The sequence below is a fragment of the Trichosurus vulpecula genome, chromosome 2 (genome assembly GCF_011100635.1).
Source record: "Trichosurus vulpecula isolate mTriVul1 chromosome 2, mTriVul1.pri, whole genome shotgun sequence".
NCBI lineage: Eukaryota > Metazoa > Chordata > Mammalia > Diprotodontia > Phalangeridae > Trichosurus > Trichosurus vulpecula.
In genome coordinates, this window is record NC_050574.1 from 332,670,502 (window position 1) to 332,685,847 (window position 15,346).

Below are 15,346 nucleotides of genomic sequence, written 5' to 3' on the forward strand. Positions count from 1 at the left end.
TTTTTGGTGTATATGGGCCTGTTCTTTTTGTCATTGAACTCCTTGGGGTAGATAAAATTAGAGTTTACATTTGGAGGGAAAAATGGACTTAATCTATACCAACAGACAATGGGGTTTTTTTCCCATCCCAAACTATTTTCTTAATAAAGCAAAATGTATTTTCATCGTGTCCTTGGATCACAGACTTAGAGCTAGTAGGGGTCCCAGAGGGAATGGAATCCAATCTTCTCATTTCACATACAGATTTCTTGTTGATTTTGCTATACAGTTTGGAAAGCTAGCATTCTGAAAAGGACAAAAGCTGTAATTAGTCTCAGCTGGGCATTAGACCAGTCCCTTTATATAAGCCTTGCTTTTTTATGGTTGTGAGGAACTTGAGAAGTAAACCAGCCCAACTTCCTCTCTGATGCAGGAATTTCTTCATACAATATCCCTAACAAATGATCATCCCGTCTGTGCTTGAGTTACTTCAGTGACAGACATTCACAACCTTACAAAGCCTCCCTTTCCATTGTTGAACATCTCTGATGGTTAGGAATTTCTTCAGTGTAAAATACAAAAGACTGTCTCCCATATGCCCAAAGTCCTGTAAAACTGTGTATATCCTTTGACTCGGCAATACCACCACTAGGTCTGTACCCCAAAGAGATCAAAGCAAAAGGAAAAGTTCAAAAATACTTATAGCAGCTCTTTTTGTGGTGGCAAAGAATTGGGAATTGAGGGGATGCCCATCAACTGGAGAATGGCTGAACAAGTTGTGGGGTGTGATTGTGATGGAATACTATTGTACTGTAGGAAATGGTGAGGTGGATGGTTTCAGAAAAACCTGGGAAGACGTATATGAAATGATGCATAATGTAGTGAGCAAAAGTTCATTGGGCAAAGTAAGCAGTATTGTAACGATGATCAGCTGTGGAAGACTTCGCTACTGTGATCAGTACAGTGATACAAGACAATTCCAAGTGACTCATGATGCTATCTCCCTCCAGAAAGAGAACTGATGAACTCTGAGTGCAGGTTGAGAAATAATTGGAAAAAAATTCTGCCCCCCTTTCATTTCCAGCCCTGGTCCTAATTGTGTTCCCCGAAGCAACAGGAAGGTTTAACTTTTCTTCATGTGACAGCACTTGGATGTTTGAAGAAAGCTCTCACTGCTGGGCATGATGGTGTAGCCACTCTCTAGCTTTTGGGGAGGCTAATGCTGATGAAGCACTGGCGCTCAGGAATTCCAAGCTGTAGTAGGGCTAAAGCCAATTGAGGGAGCTTGATGAAGCTCAGAGCTCCATCCATACTAAATTTGGCATCACTATGGTAAGCCCCGGAGAGCCGAAGGCCACTAGACTACCTAAGGAGAGGTAAACTGGGCTAAGCTGGGAAAATGGAGCAGATCAAAGTTTTCATGCTTGTTAGTATTGGGATCAGTCCTTGGAGAGGTCACTGTACTTCCAGATGGGAGACCTAGTCTCTCCCCTCCACCCCCATTCTATCATCACTCTCCTTTCTCTTCTTTTCCTTCAATTATTTCTCACATGGTTTCTGAACCCACACCAACCTGCTTGTCTTGTTCACCTAAGTTCAGCATTCTTGTTTGTCAAGATAATTTTGAGTCTTCTGTTAACCTTTATGTTAATTGATATTTCCAGATTTGGATCATCTGCACATTTGATAAGCATTTCTTCAATATCTTCGCGCAGGCCATTAATAAAAAAATTATATAGCATGGTACTAAAGACATTTCCCTACTGGAGACTTTCTTCCAGGTTAACTCTGAACTATTAATATTCTTTGATATAATCCTTCTACCTAAAGTAAGAATCCTCACATTTCATCATTTTTGTCCACAAGTATATCATAGGAGACTTTGTCAAATGCTTTGCCTTTTGGTCCTAATACCATGGGAAGCAGCTGGGTGGCTCAGTGGATAGAGCCCAGAGTCAGGAAGAACAGAGTTCAAATTTGGCCTCCGGCACTTATTAGCTGTGTGACCCTGGGCAAGTCACATAACCCTGTTTACTTCAGTTTCCTCATCTGTAAAATGAACTGGAGAAGGAAATGGCAAACCACTCCAGTATCTTTGCCAAGAAAACCCCAAATGGGGCCACAAAGAGTTGGACACGACTGAACAACAGCAGGCAACAACATAATACCGTGTTGAAAGAGTCACGATGTCTTCAAGAGAATAGTTGTAGGAGCTCTATGAGGCAGTGGGTGACGCAGTGGACAGAATTGTGGGCTTGGGGTCAGGGAGCTCTGAGCTTCGTCAAGCTCCCTTGAGCATTTCCTAGCTATGTGACCCTGACGTGTGTGGGGGGTTCTGACAAGTAGCTCTTCTGGTGTGAGGGCTTACTGACCCCTTTTCTGAGCCGATGTCTGCCTGACTCACCCAACTTCCACCTCTGGCTCCAAGAAGCTGTAGTTTGTATAGCAGCTGCACCCTGGCAGACCTCTGCAGACAGGCTGAGCCAGGGGGAGGATCACCAACCCTCAAACCTGTCAGTGCATGGGGTGGACCCCCTGGGGGGGAATGAATGGATGCACAATTTGTTCCAACAGCCCTAAAGGGGGCGCAGTGGAGCACTCAGAGCTTGGTCAGACATCAAAGACGTCAAGACCATCCGCTGCATCTGGGCTGTCCCCCATTGTCCTGAATTTTGTCTTGCCACTGGATTTCAGTGACTCTGGGGGAGTGAGGCTGAAGACTTTAATCTGCCTCACTTAAATTCTGCTTGTGCACCAGTGCATGATGTCATCGGTCCTCTTTGAAAATACAGGACAGACAACAGCTAGCTGTGTGACCCTGGGCAAGTCGTTTAATCTCTTTCAGCCTCAGTTTCCTCAGCTGTAAAATAAGAGAGTTGGACTCACTGGGCCCTTCCAGCTCTAAATCTGTGATCCTATGAGCTCTTTGATCCTTTTCCAGGATGGTCACTAAAAGATTAGAGTCCATTTTTCTGTAACTGTAACTTGGAATACAATCATACCTGAAAGTCTCTGGGAACCTAGTCTCTTCTCAAGTCAGCCATGTTTGGGGGGGTGCAGAAAAGGTCAACTTAAAACACATGTAGCCTTGTTGACATGGCTTGTGTCAATTCAATGACAGTATTCCTGTAAAGATTGACTTGTGGAAGACTGCACAGCAGAAAAACTTAGACAAAATGTTAAAAGTAAAAAAGGCCAAACCTTAAAAAAGTTGTGAAATCATAGAAGTTTGCTTTCAGCCTCCCCCTTTCCCTCATCACCCTTCCCACTTTTTAATTGCCCACCACCAGCACCCTGCATTCCCTACCCCATCAAAACAGACAAGGATCTGCTGTCATCAGTCATTTGCACTCAGTTGATCATGTTTAATGGGAATAAGTTGGTCAATATGTTGCCTTGCATTTTCATATCTTTTATCACCAGATTTGTACCTGTTTTTGGAACAAAATGTGTTGTTCCCTCCTAAAGTAATTTCAGGGATCATCAGCTGAGATCATGTTTTGGTCAGGGAGGACCTTGATATTAAGAATGAGGCCTAATTTACCTGCCGTAAAAGTAAATCTGATCAAGTCCTTTCAGGGTGATTTGTGACAGGAGGAGGGTTAACTATGGTCCTACTGCTCTAGAGAAAATCCACTGGGGCTAACCCAAATGTATCAACTAGAAGGTTATCCCACAAGCTTCTGGAAGCAGAGAAGCTCATGTTACCTAAATTTTTTTTTTATTTTCTCTTATTTATTTAATATTTTTAGTTTTCAGCATTGATTTTCACAAGAGTTTGAATTACAAAATTTCTCCCCATTTATAAAATTTCTCCCCATTTCTACCCTCTCCCCCACTCCAAGAAGGCATATATTCTGATTGCCCTGTTCCCCAGTCAGCCCTCCCTTCTGTCACCCCACCCCTTCCCATCTCCCTTTCCCTTCCTTTCTTGTAGGGCAAGATAGATTTCTATGCCCCATTGCCTGTATATCTTATTTCCTAGTTGCATGCAAAAACTTTTTTTTTTGAACATCTGCTTTTAAAACTTTGAGTTCCAAATTCTCTCCCCTCTTCCGTCCCCACCCACCCTCCCTAAGAAGTCAAGCAATTCAACATAGGCCACATGCATATCATTGTGTAAAACCCTTCCACAATACTGAAAGACTAACTATATTTTGCTCCTTCCTATCCTGTCCCACTTTGTTCACTTTTCTCCCTCAACCCTGTTCCTTTTCGAAAGTATTTGCTTTTGGTTACCTCCTCCCCCATCTGCCCTCCCTTCTATCGTCCCCCCTTTTTTATCTTCTTCCTCCTGTGGGTAAGATACCCAATTGAGTGTGTATGTTATTCCCTCCTCAGGTCAAATCCAATGAGAGCAAGATTTATTCATTCCACCTCACCTGCCCCCTCTTCCCTTCCAATGAACTGCTTTTTCTTGACACTTTTATGTGAGATAATTTACCCCATTCTATCTCTCCCTCTCTCAATATATTCCTCTCATCCCTTAATTTGATTTTATTTTTTTAGATATCATCCCTTCATATTCAACTCACCCTGTGCCCTCTGTCTATATATATATATATGTATATTCCCTTCAGCTACCCTAATACTGAGGTCTCATGAATTATACACATCATCTTTCCATGTAGGAATGTAAACAAAACAGCTCAACTTTAGTAAGTCCCTTATGATTTCTCTTTCTTGTTTACCTTTTCATTCTTCTCTTGATTCTTGTGTTCAAAAGTCAGATTTTCTATTCAGCTCTGGTCTTTTCACTGAGAAAGCTTGAAAGTCCTCTATTTTATTGAAAATCCGTATTTTGCCTTGGAGCATGATACTCAGTTTTGCTGGGTAGGTGATTCTTGGTTTTAATCCTAGCTCCATTGACCTCCGGAATATCATATTCCAAGCCCTTTGATCCCTTAATGTAGAAGCTGCTAGATCTCGTGTTATCCTGATTGTGTTTCCACAATACTCAGATTGTTTCTTTCTGGCTCCTTGCAGTATTTTCTCCTTCATCTGGGAGCTTTGGAATTTGGCAACAATGTTCCTAGGAGTTTTCTTTTTGGGATCTTTTTCAGGAGGCGATTGTTGAATTCTTTCAATTTCTATTTTACCCTCTGGCTCTAGAATATCAGGGCAGTTATCTTTGATAATTTCTTGAAAGATGATATCTAGGCTCTTTTTTTGATCATGGCTTTCAAGTAGTCCAATAATTTTTTTTTTAATTATTTCTCCTGGATCTGTTTTCCAGGTCAGTGGTTTTTCCAATGAGATATTTCACATTGTCTTCCATTTTTTCATTCTTTTGGTTCTGTTTTATAGTATCTTGCTTTCTCATCAAGTCACTAGCTTCTCCTTGCTCCAGTCTGATTTTTAAGGTAGTATTTTCTTCAGTGGTGTTTTGGACCTCCTTTTCCATTTGGGTAATTCTGCCTTTCAAGGCATTTTTCTCTTCATTGGCTTTTTGGAGCTCTTTTGCCATTTGTGTTAGTCTATTTTTTAAGGTGTTATTTTCTTCAGTATTTTTTTGGGTCTCCTTTAGCCAGTCATTGACTTATTTTTCATGGTTTTCTCACATCGCTTTCATTTCTCTTCCCAATTTTTCCTCTACTTTTCTTACTTGCTTTTCCAAATCCTTTTTGAGCTCTTCCATGGCCTGTGACCAGTTCATGTCTTTCCTGGAGATTTTTGATGTAGGCTCTTTGACTTTGTTGACTTCTTCTGGCTGTATGTTTTGGTCTTCCTTGTCACCAAAGAAAGATTCCAAAGTCTGAGTCTGAATCTGAGTGCTTTTTTGCTGTCTGGCCATGTTCCCAGCCAACTACTTGACCCTTGAGTTTTTTAGCGGGGCATGACTGCTTGTAGAGTATAGAGTACTTTGTCCCAAGCTTGAGGGTCTGCGCTGTTGTTTTCAGAGCTTTTTCTATACAACAAGCTCTGCCACACCAGCACTCCTCCTCCCCCAAGAACCACCAACGAGGACCGAGACTCAGATCTGAGCAAGCTCTGCACTCCTGCTCTGATCTGCTGCTTAATTCCTCCCACCAGGTGGACCTGGAGCCAGAAGCAATTGCAGCTGTAGTTCTGTAGCTGCCCCACCTCTGCTGCCCCTGGGGCGGCAGCCAAACTGTGAACTCCTTTCACTCTGTCCCTGCAGTTTTTTCCCACTAACCTTCTCTGTTGTCTTTGGTGTTTGTGGGTTGAGAAGTCTGGCAACTGCCATAGCTCACTGATTCAGGGTGCTAGGGCCTGTTCTGCCCGGCTCCCGGTCTGGTTGGCCCAGGCGTAGCCCACACTGGGCTCTGCTCCGCTCTGCTCCCAGCTCCGTGTGATAGACCTTACCCAGTGACCATCCAACGCTGTCCTGGGGTGGAACCCTGCTTCCCTCTGCTATTTTGTGGGTTCTGCAGTTCTAGAATTTGTTCAGAGGCATTTTTTATAGGTGTTTGGAGGGTCCTGGGGGAGAGCTTTAGGCCAGTCCTTGCTTTCCAGCCGCCATCTTGGCTCCTCCACTAAACTTCTTTTAAGACCTGGAGCCTACTTTGTCCTGGCCCAGGTCTTCTGGACAGGCACCTGCCCTCCAGACCTTTTCCTTACTCCTTTCCCTAGTGGCCCACCTCTCACTGTCTTCTGTCCCCAAGACTACCAGATGTATATTTTATCTTTCCTACCACGTTCAACGTTATTTTAGATGATTTTGAATCATTTTAACCTCATCATCCTCTTTTCCTACCATCCTAGAATGCATTTCTTGCTTTCTATGCTATTTCTCCTAATGGAAATGGAGTTTCTGACAAAGAAGCATGACCTTGGAATGCATCTTCTTCCTTAATAGAGAGATCCCTTCATTTTTCCCTAAATGTATTACCTCACACCTGCCTTCTTGAAGCTCATTTACCACATTTCTGCCCACTCACACAGCTCCTGAGCTTCTTCCAGTAATTTATCCTCATCGGCTTGACATTTCATTACCCAAAAGAGCTTAGTGTCATCTACCAACTTGGAGATTTTACTTTGCAATCCCTCTTTAGTTATAAAACAGTGAAATAAAGCTGGTCTCAGTACCAGTCCCTGGGTGAGTCTAGTGTTTAAGCTTCTCCACTTGGAAGAGAGCACCTTTTTCCCTTTGTTTCCTGCCTCTAAAACGCTAGTTTTCTGTCGTTGATCCAGTTGCGCCCGCGCCCCCCCCCCCCCCCCCCCCCCCCCCCCGTGCCAGAATTTTAAAATTCTGTCTTGGGCATGGAGTGATTATTGTGCAATTTCAAATAAATGTCTTAGTTTCTCCTTATCTACGTGAGAGATAAGAGAGTTTTAATGGATTAGTCAGATCTTATTTTCCCTTAGAGAAAATGTTACCTTTCACTCCACCCTGAAGAGTTTTAATTTCTTAAATATTCTGTCATCTTGCCTTTTATTGTGGCTTCTAGTAGTTACCTGCACCTCCTGTCTAGAGTCCCCAAAGCTGCTTTGATTATGGATGGGAGGTCCGTTGACAAGACTGATCATTTATAATGAGAGGTGCCTTTGGACCACCCACTGTACAATTCTATCCTTGAGTCCCTTCAGAACTCTTGGCACAATGCTCTTTCATCCTGGTGATGTGTCTAAATGTTCATCTAGTTTCTCAATGTGGTCTAGACACTTAGCTAGACACTGTCTTTATCAAAAGAATTTGAGAATGGCTCTCTTAAGTGTTCTAAAGATTTTTCTATTTCTTTCTAAATTTCTAGTTTGTACCACACCGGTGACATTTTTGTGGCTTATTTTCTTCTTTACACTTTTGGAAAAGATCCAGTAACTTAATTCAGTAAACATTTATTAAGATCACCTACTATATGCCAGGTACTGTGCTAAGCGCTGGGGTACACATAAGAAAAAGAGAGGCAGTCTCTGCCCTCAAAGAGCTTACCATCCAATGGGAAAAGATAGCACATTGAAGAGGAGGAAGGGTGGATAGCAGGGGAGTCTTGGCAAGGGCTCATGTTCCATAGAGTTCAAAGCAAGCAGAGCTATATATGGCAAGTGGAGAGTGAGCTGCCTTTTGCTCAAGGTGACTCAATATTATTGACACATGTAGGCCCAGGGTGCAATCCTCCGCTAACTATGAATATGAATAAAGGTCATCAAAAAGCAAGGTTGTCCTCAGTATCAATGTTAAGATATTTTGCTTCAAGAAGTCTCCCTCTCTGTTTTTCCTCACCCCTGTTACATATTGCAAGGAATTTCAGCAATCTCCTCTGAGTTATCATCCCGATCATACACTGTTGGGGAGCTGTGAGTAAGCCCAATGGAAACTCCCTCATTTTAGAGCACTGGTGAGCCCCACTGGTGGGTCAGAGGTGAAGGTGGACACTGCCAGGAAGTTTTCATGGGTTATCAGCTGTTACCCCACAGACAGCAGGGATCTCTCCTTGAAATGTGGAGGAAACCAGGCCTTCTCTATTAGGAAATCTCATAGGTTTTCCCTGTAGTTTTTCTTCTCTATCCTGGCTACAAAAAAAATTATCCATGGTTATTTTAGGGTCCTGGCAGCCCCTACTGTGGGCATTTGAGTAATTCCAGCCCTGTCTCTGGAGCTGAGCTGTCATGGAAGTGTCTGGGAAGAAGGGAACAAAAAAATGCTGTGCCGTCTGCATGCTCAGCCTCTGGGATAGCTAAAGCAATCTGCTCCTTAAGCATTCTGTCCTTCATCAGTAACTGAACTGCCTTCAGGATCCCTTCCCCATTAGCTGGCCCCAGGCTGAGAAATGGTCTCCATTCCTTCACCCCTTGTGTCCTTAGAAGCTGGAAGTCCTCAATATACTACATACTGTGAACTGATTACAGCAAGTAGGATTATAGATGTCTGGACGGTTTCTCTTTCAATCCACCTCGTTCTCTCCTAAATTTAGAGAAATTTTAAATTTCTCCCATTTCATTAGTAATATTATTTCATTATTAATGCCATTATTTAGATTAATACCATTGCATCAGATTTTTTGGAATTTCTAATCAAAATCATTCTCATAAAGACAAATATTCAGAAAGTGTTCCCTGTATTTGACTAACATCCTTCATCTCAGTGTCAGATTTTATAGAATCACAAAATTTTAGAGCTAGAAAAAACCTTCCAACTTATTCTGCCTATTTTGCAGGTGAGGAAACTGAGGCCAGAGAGGCTAAGTGAATAGGCCAAAATCATATTGTGTGGACTTCAACTTGGGTCTCTGACCTAAGTCCAGTATTCCTTCTGCTCTCCTCCTGTACTGCCTCCACTGGCCTGTACTTCACTGCCCTTATGTATTATAGCCTCTCCTAACCCCTCCCTGTACTACAATGTGTAGGGACACTATCTTATCCACTTCTGCTACTAGCTCTGTGCATTGTAGCTGCTTAAATCAGTATTTACTGAATTGATCAAAGCCTTCTGAATGACTGGATAAGGGTTTGAACTTTTTTTAAGTAAACAACTAATCTGGAAACCACTTTACTCTGAGTTACCTGGCTAATATAACCCAAATTAACACTGACTTTTATTCTCCCGTGAAGAGCCTATGGTATCACCTTAGTGAACTCAGTTTGAATGGCATCTCCAGTGCCTAAATGCCTGCATACATCTGGAGAAATAGAGATTGATCACTTTTCCCCTTCAGAATACCTCTTCATTTTGATTTCATCAAATAGCCATCCCTTTGTCTTCTCAGGCCTCCCTGTTGTTCTTTACCTATCAGAATAGAACAGTTTCCCAGTCCTCTTCGTAGCCCTATTCACAAACCACTTCTTTCCATGTTGATAATTCCATTTCAGTGGGGCCCAGGGATCGACTGTATGCCGGCTGTCCGAGGACCAGCCTTGCTAAGGTTGGAAAGGCTCGTTGGGTTATTTGTCCACAGCACCATCTGAGGATAGTCTGTGTTACAGAGGGATTGCCATCGCCAGCAGGGGCAGCCATATGGACAAAATTACAAATCCTTGATGTTTTAAAATAACTCCACTTAAAATGTCACGCAGGCTAGACCTCGAGATCTCTACCTCCTCCTGCTGTTTGAGGTTTAGGCCCAGCTCTGTGAATGGCTCACAAATACCTTGGCCTCCTCATTTATAAAAGCCAACCCAGATCACCTCACAAGATTTTCATAAGTATCAAATGCGAGACTAGAAAGGAAAGCCGTTTGAAAAAATCTGAAAGGACTAGCCAGCTGCAGTGTGACACCGTTGTTACTTGTGTTAGCAGTGCCTGCCATCTGCCCAGCTGTGCCCCCCAGCCTTTTGGCTAAAACATAAAGAGCAAATTGTTTACCACATCTTTTCAATAAACATAACTGTACTGGGGAAATGTTTGATTTATTCCGTCATCTGAAGTGCTCTTTGTTCCTCAGTCCACCACCCCGTCATTCCCCCCTCGGTGCTCCATGAGGAGCATCTCCGTTAAGGGGTGCCCTTGTGGCAGGGGGCTTTTCAGAGTCACCTTTCGTTTGTACTGTTAATCTCATTGCACTTCCTTTCCAGTTTTTCCTCAGCTCTACTTGCACATGATACACCAGAGAAGAAAGGTCCTTTCTCATCCTGAAGAACACAAGAAATACGAATGATTCCTGATCTTCCCCCAGAACTCTCCACAGATCAAAAATGCTGCAGACTTTTTGAGTTCCCAACATGTTTCTTAGAGAAGAATAAGCAAGGACTATTTTTAAACCCTAAAAAAAATGTGGCCAGTGGACCTGGGATTTACAAAGAGTTATTATACTAAACACACTGGAATATCTTGTCGGCATGCTTTTTCAACCAGAAATTCCAAAAATGTAAGGAGGGGGAGGGGATGACATGTTATGTAGCTTCCCTTCTCTTCATGTATCTGCTAAATATCCTTCATTCTTAATGCTTGAGAGTTATAGTCCAAGTGATAAAAGTTGTACTCACTGAATGCCCAGCTTGAATTCTAATTATGTTTCGTTTCTGCCGTGTATTTAGCCTTGCCTTTTCAAAGTGCTTGACTGCATGCTGGAAGCTGTATGTATTGCTGGAATGACAAACTTTATTCTTGGGAATGCTCTGAGGTTCTGGCTGGGACCATAGTAATGTCACCCCACCTCCAGTAAGTGAATTGCAACAGACAAGCCTGCGGAACAAAGGGGTAATGTCTGGCGTCAGAGGCAGCACATTGAGTCAGTAATCGTCTCTTTTGGGAGACCTTCATTTAAGCAGTCATTACCCATCTCCAAGGAGGGACAGTTGCTTAAATATCCATAGGTCCTTAGAGGCCCAGCCTCAGTCAGTATTTCGGTCGAGTGACAGTTCTCAGGCAGGAACAAACTCTTAAGGTGATTAACGATGAACTTGCACCATAGAGCTACTAAGAAACCCCTTCTTATGAACCTTTCCCAACATTAACCCAGTTCAGTCTGTTAGCCAGCAGAAAGAGAAAGAAAAGGTCAGGAGCACAGGCCTCCTTAGAAGCATCGTTCCAGAAACCAGTCTGGGATAGCTTTTCTAACGTCTTTTGGATTTTTCAATTATCCAGCCCTTCTCTACCTGCGCACTTCCTTGGGGGTGATTCTTCTTTCAACAACTACTATGTTGTGAGTACAGAAGCAGTGAAAATTAAAGTTGGGAAGTAATGAACCCAAGCATTGTCAGGCTTCTTTGTTTCACCTGCAAACTTCATTCTGTTTAATTACTCACCTGCTAATTTAGTGACACTGTCTAAAACCTTTAAAGAAGAAGTGGGATTCAAATTGGAAAGTTAATCTTAGGTACTCATCAGAATCTAAATAAAGTTTGGTCTCTGGAGCCTTTACCCAATTGGTTTTGGTTGAGTGTTAATGGTGATTAAACAAAATGCCTTGTCTGTAGAGTAATCATCACTTTAAATGTACTTACTGAGATCAGATGAGTGTTATAATGGAAAACCAAGCTTAACCTTATTTTTTATGCTTGTTTTATAACTGCTTGTAAGCTAAGAAGGAAAACAAACAGGAAATATGCAAATAGCATGCAGAGCCCAGGTAGAAGGAGACAATGCAGCTGGGTTAAACAGAGTGCAGGACATAGAGTCAGTAAGACCTGAGTTTGACTCCTGCCTCAGACGCTTACTAGCTGTGTGACCCTGGGCAAGTCACTTAACCTCTCTGTGCCTCAGTTTCCTCATCTGTAAAATGGGGATGATAATAATAGCACCTACCTCCCAGGGTTCTTGTGAGGATCAAATGAGTTAATGTATATAAAGCGCTTTTCAAACTTTAAAGTACTGTATAAATGCTAGTTATTATTATTTTATAAAAAAAAATTAGTAAGTTTAGGTTTGAATTTTAAAATTTTGCTTCAACTTCAGTGAGATTTATGTTGGACGTGTCAGGGGGCAGAATTGGTTCTGCTTTGAGTTAGAATGGAAATTACTACACCAGGTAATCTGAAATCATATTAAATGTTTTTTGATCCCAAATTCCTTTTTTTCTCTTTTTTTCCTTCCACCAAAATTTGATACCCTTATAAAATGGAAGCCATATGGGAGACACCTACTTAGCTATCGAGAAGGGAAAGATAACTTGGTTAAATTTTTTTTTTTTTGGTAATAGTTTTGGGAATTGCAGAAGAGGAAGAAGAATGGAAATTGAAAAAAAAATGCTGAAAGCAAGCAGTTTGTTCTTAGTAATCCTGTTTGTTTAAGTCTCTGCTTTGGAATTGTATCATCATTCATGATAACTAGACCAGTGCAAATAACAGCACCTCACCCAATTTGATTTGGATAATAAAAACAAAGCATAATCCTTTTTCAAATAGGGTCTCAGTGGGAATTTTATATTGTATTAAATATTCTCCCCTCCCCCATTCTAACATCCAAACTACTCATAATGCAGACAAGTAAGGTATACCTAGATATCCCTTCCATAATATTTCTTAGTAACTGATTTCTTGATTCCCCGACATGAATCAATTTCCCATTTGAAATAGTAGTGTTCTTTTGTAAACTAATCCATTCCACCCCACAGAGACCAGCATCTTTTTTAAGTGTGGTTCACTGCACAGAAAAAAATGTGGTATTTTGGAGGGCTTTTTGTCAGACTTCAAAGTTTTCTTGATTTCAAGATAGAGTCAAAAGAATTTCCTTTGCAGCTATCTGGATCTGCTTGTCTTCAGATCACCCCTGCAGGAGCCCCCTTCTTCTTACAATAGGTGAAGTTTCTTTGAGGTGTGCAGTCACGCTTTGTAGACATGGGCTCCTCATCTGCACCTTGCTGTGCTCCATGTGCCAGTTAGGCCCGTTCTTTTGAACGTTTAGCAAGCATTATCAAAGACATTCTAAGGACTTGGGGAATAAAGCATTTTCCTCCCAACAGTAAAGGAGTGAACTTCCAACATGAAAATTTCACAAGCCCTATATTTGCATATGAGCAAATTGAATGCCCATTAACATTTGTGTATTAATTATTCACTTAGGAAGAAAGAACAGCGTGGCTATGGACAAAGAATTTATCAAACCATGTCAGATTGGATGCATTTCCGTTGAAATTTGGTTGAAAGTTACATATATATTTACGTATACATCTATATGTATATGTGTATATATAGTCTTTTTGTATTTTTCTATGTTGTGAAAAACTAATTTTATAAATAATTCACTAAAATTACGTAAGTTAAATGTATTTTTTGTATATTTAGAAATCAGGAGTTCAAAGACAATGCTTAAACTTTTTATGCATGCATTTGGAAACTTTCTACTAGATCATGTTATTGTGGTAATAAGTCTAATTCATAAAATACTGGTTTGTGTGTTACATTTAAAAATAAACTGATATCCCATCTGCCTGGGTTTGAAAAACCAATGATACGAATTGTTATTCATACAAAGTAAATGTCAATTATTAGGAATTATTAGCAGCCATATCAAAAAGCAAGAATGTGTGAAAACCCAGGTTCTCTGGATTTAGGCTTTCTGTTTCCTAAACTTTGCTTGCCCTTCAAGAAAAATAAACTAGATTTTAGGATAATGTTTTCTCAGGGAAACAGTCTTCATAATATTTCTTTAGTCATTAAATTCATCAGCAGTGAAGAGTGGGATAGAAAACATTTCCTGTTTGCAAGGCACTGAACTTTGCAAATCTTGATTTCCATATACACTTTATTGTGTGATAGAAACAGATGGCATTTGGCACCAACTTAATACCTTAAATCAAGGGTTCTGTTGCTACAGCTCAACCAAGGTTAAAGAAGTAGAAATGAGTACTGAGGTGATCACCTGGTTAGCATGATTATTTAGCTCTGTCAAATGGGAAGCTACCAGATGGCCCACTTCCTCCCCAGTTGCCACACCCTAAACTTTCACTGACTGGTTTATTCCCCTAGTGGCCTCCCCAGCCATTAGCTACCTCTAATCCTGGGATCTGTCTTCCCTCATGTGGGCCAGCATCCCACGTTTTTTTTTTTATACCAAAGAGCCTTTGGTACAGAGAGGTCTTCCATTCCCAAATCCATATTTAAAGTTGATTTGAGATTCCCTTTCAATGCTGCTTGTTCTAGGTGCCAGAATTACCAGTTATGGCTGCCCCATCTAAAGGTCATAAAATGTAAGAGCTGACATTGTCTACTTCAACTTCTTCTTCCTTTTACAGATGAGGAGGCCAAGGCCCAGCCAGGTGGGACGCTTGTTCAGGTTCACACAGTTACTTAGCGTCAGACCCAGAATCCAGGATTCCTGACTTTTAAGTCTGTTGTAGTATCCGCCCTACCATAAATACTGCTCTGTATCTCATTTGTCTTAATAAAAATTAGAGATAGCCTTGCAGTTCTGCTCATGAGGTTATTTTTGTTCGAAGTAGTTGTTTTAATCCATAGCCTAACGCTGGCTTGTTTAATGGGAAAAATTGTTCTAAGTACTTCTTGGAGGCAGAGCATGTGGGTTCAAATACTAGCTTCTCTGCCACTTAACACTTGTGGGCCTTGGTTTCCTCAAATGTGAAAAGAGGGGGTTGGACTTAGATGGCTTTTAATGTCTTCCAGTGCTACATTTGTGAACTTATCACTCAACTAAGAAAGAAAGCTCTCTGGGTTTTTTTTTTTTAATCAACCTGATTTTTTAAAATTCCCTGAAACATGTCAGTCAATAAACATTTATTAAATGCCTGCTCTGTGCCAGGCACCCTGCTAAGTGCTGGGGTTACAAAGAAAGGTAAAAGACAATCCCTGCTCTCAAGCTCACAGTCTAACAGATGAGATCATTCAAGCATTTCCTTAAATCCAGTGACAGGCCCTCAGCCGTTGCTCAGTTGTATCCAACTCTTCGTGAGCCCATTTTGGGTTTTCTTGACAAAGATACTGGAGTGATTTGCCATTCCCTTCTCCAGCTCGTTCTACAGATGAGGAACCTGAGGAACCTGAGACTTGCTGAGGGTCACACAGTGTCTGA

The 15,346-nt window shown here is 41.4% G+C and overlaps 1 protein-coding gene across 1 annotated transcript in view; it reads left to right on the forward strand.

Annotated features, from left to right (window-relative positions):
* HACD2 (3-hydroxyacyl-CoA dehydratase 2) overlaps positions 1–13,766 on the forward strand; it is an 88,737-nt gene extending 74,971 nt beyond the window's left edge. Inside the window, exon 7 of the mRNA XM_036744788.1 lies at positions 10,453–13,766. Within this exon, the coding sequence (XP_036600683.1) occupies positions 10,453–10,535 (83 nt within the window). The 3' untranslated portion in view covers positions 10,536–13,766. The remainder of the gene's footprint in view (positions 1–10,452) is intronic.
* The last annotated feature ends 1,580 nt before the right edge of the window (positions 13,767–15,346 follow it).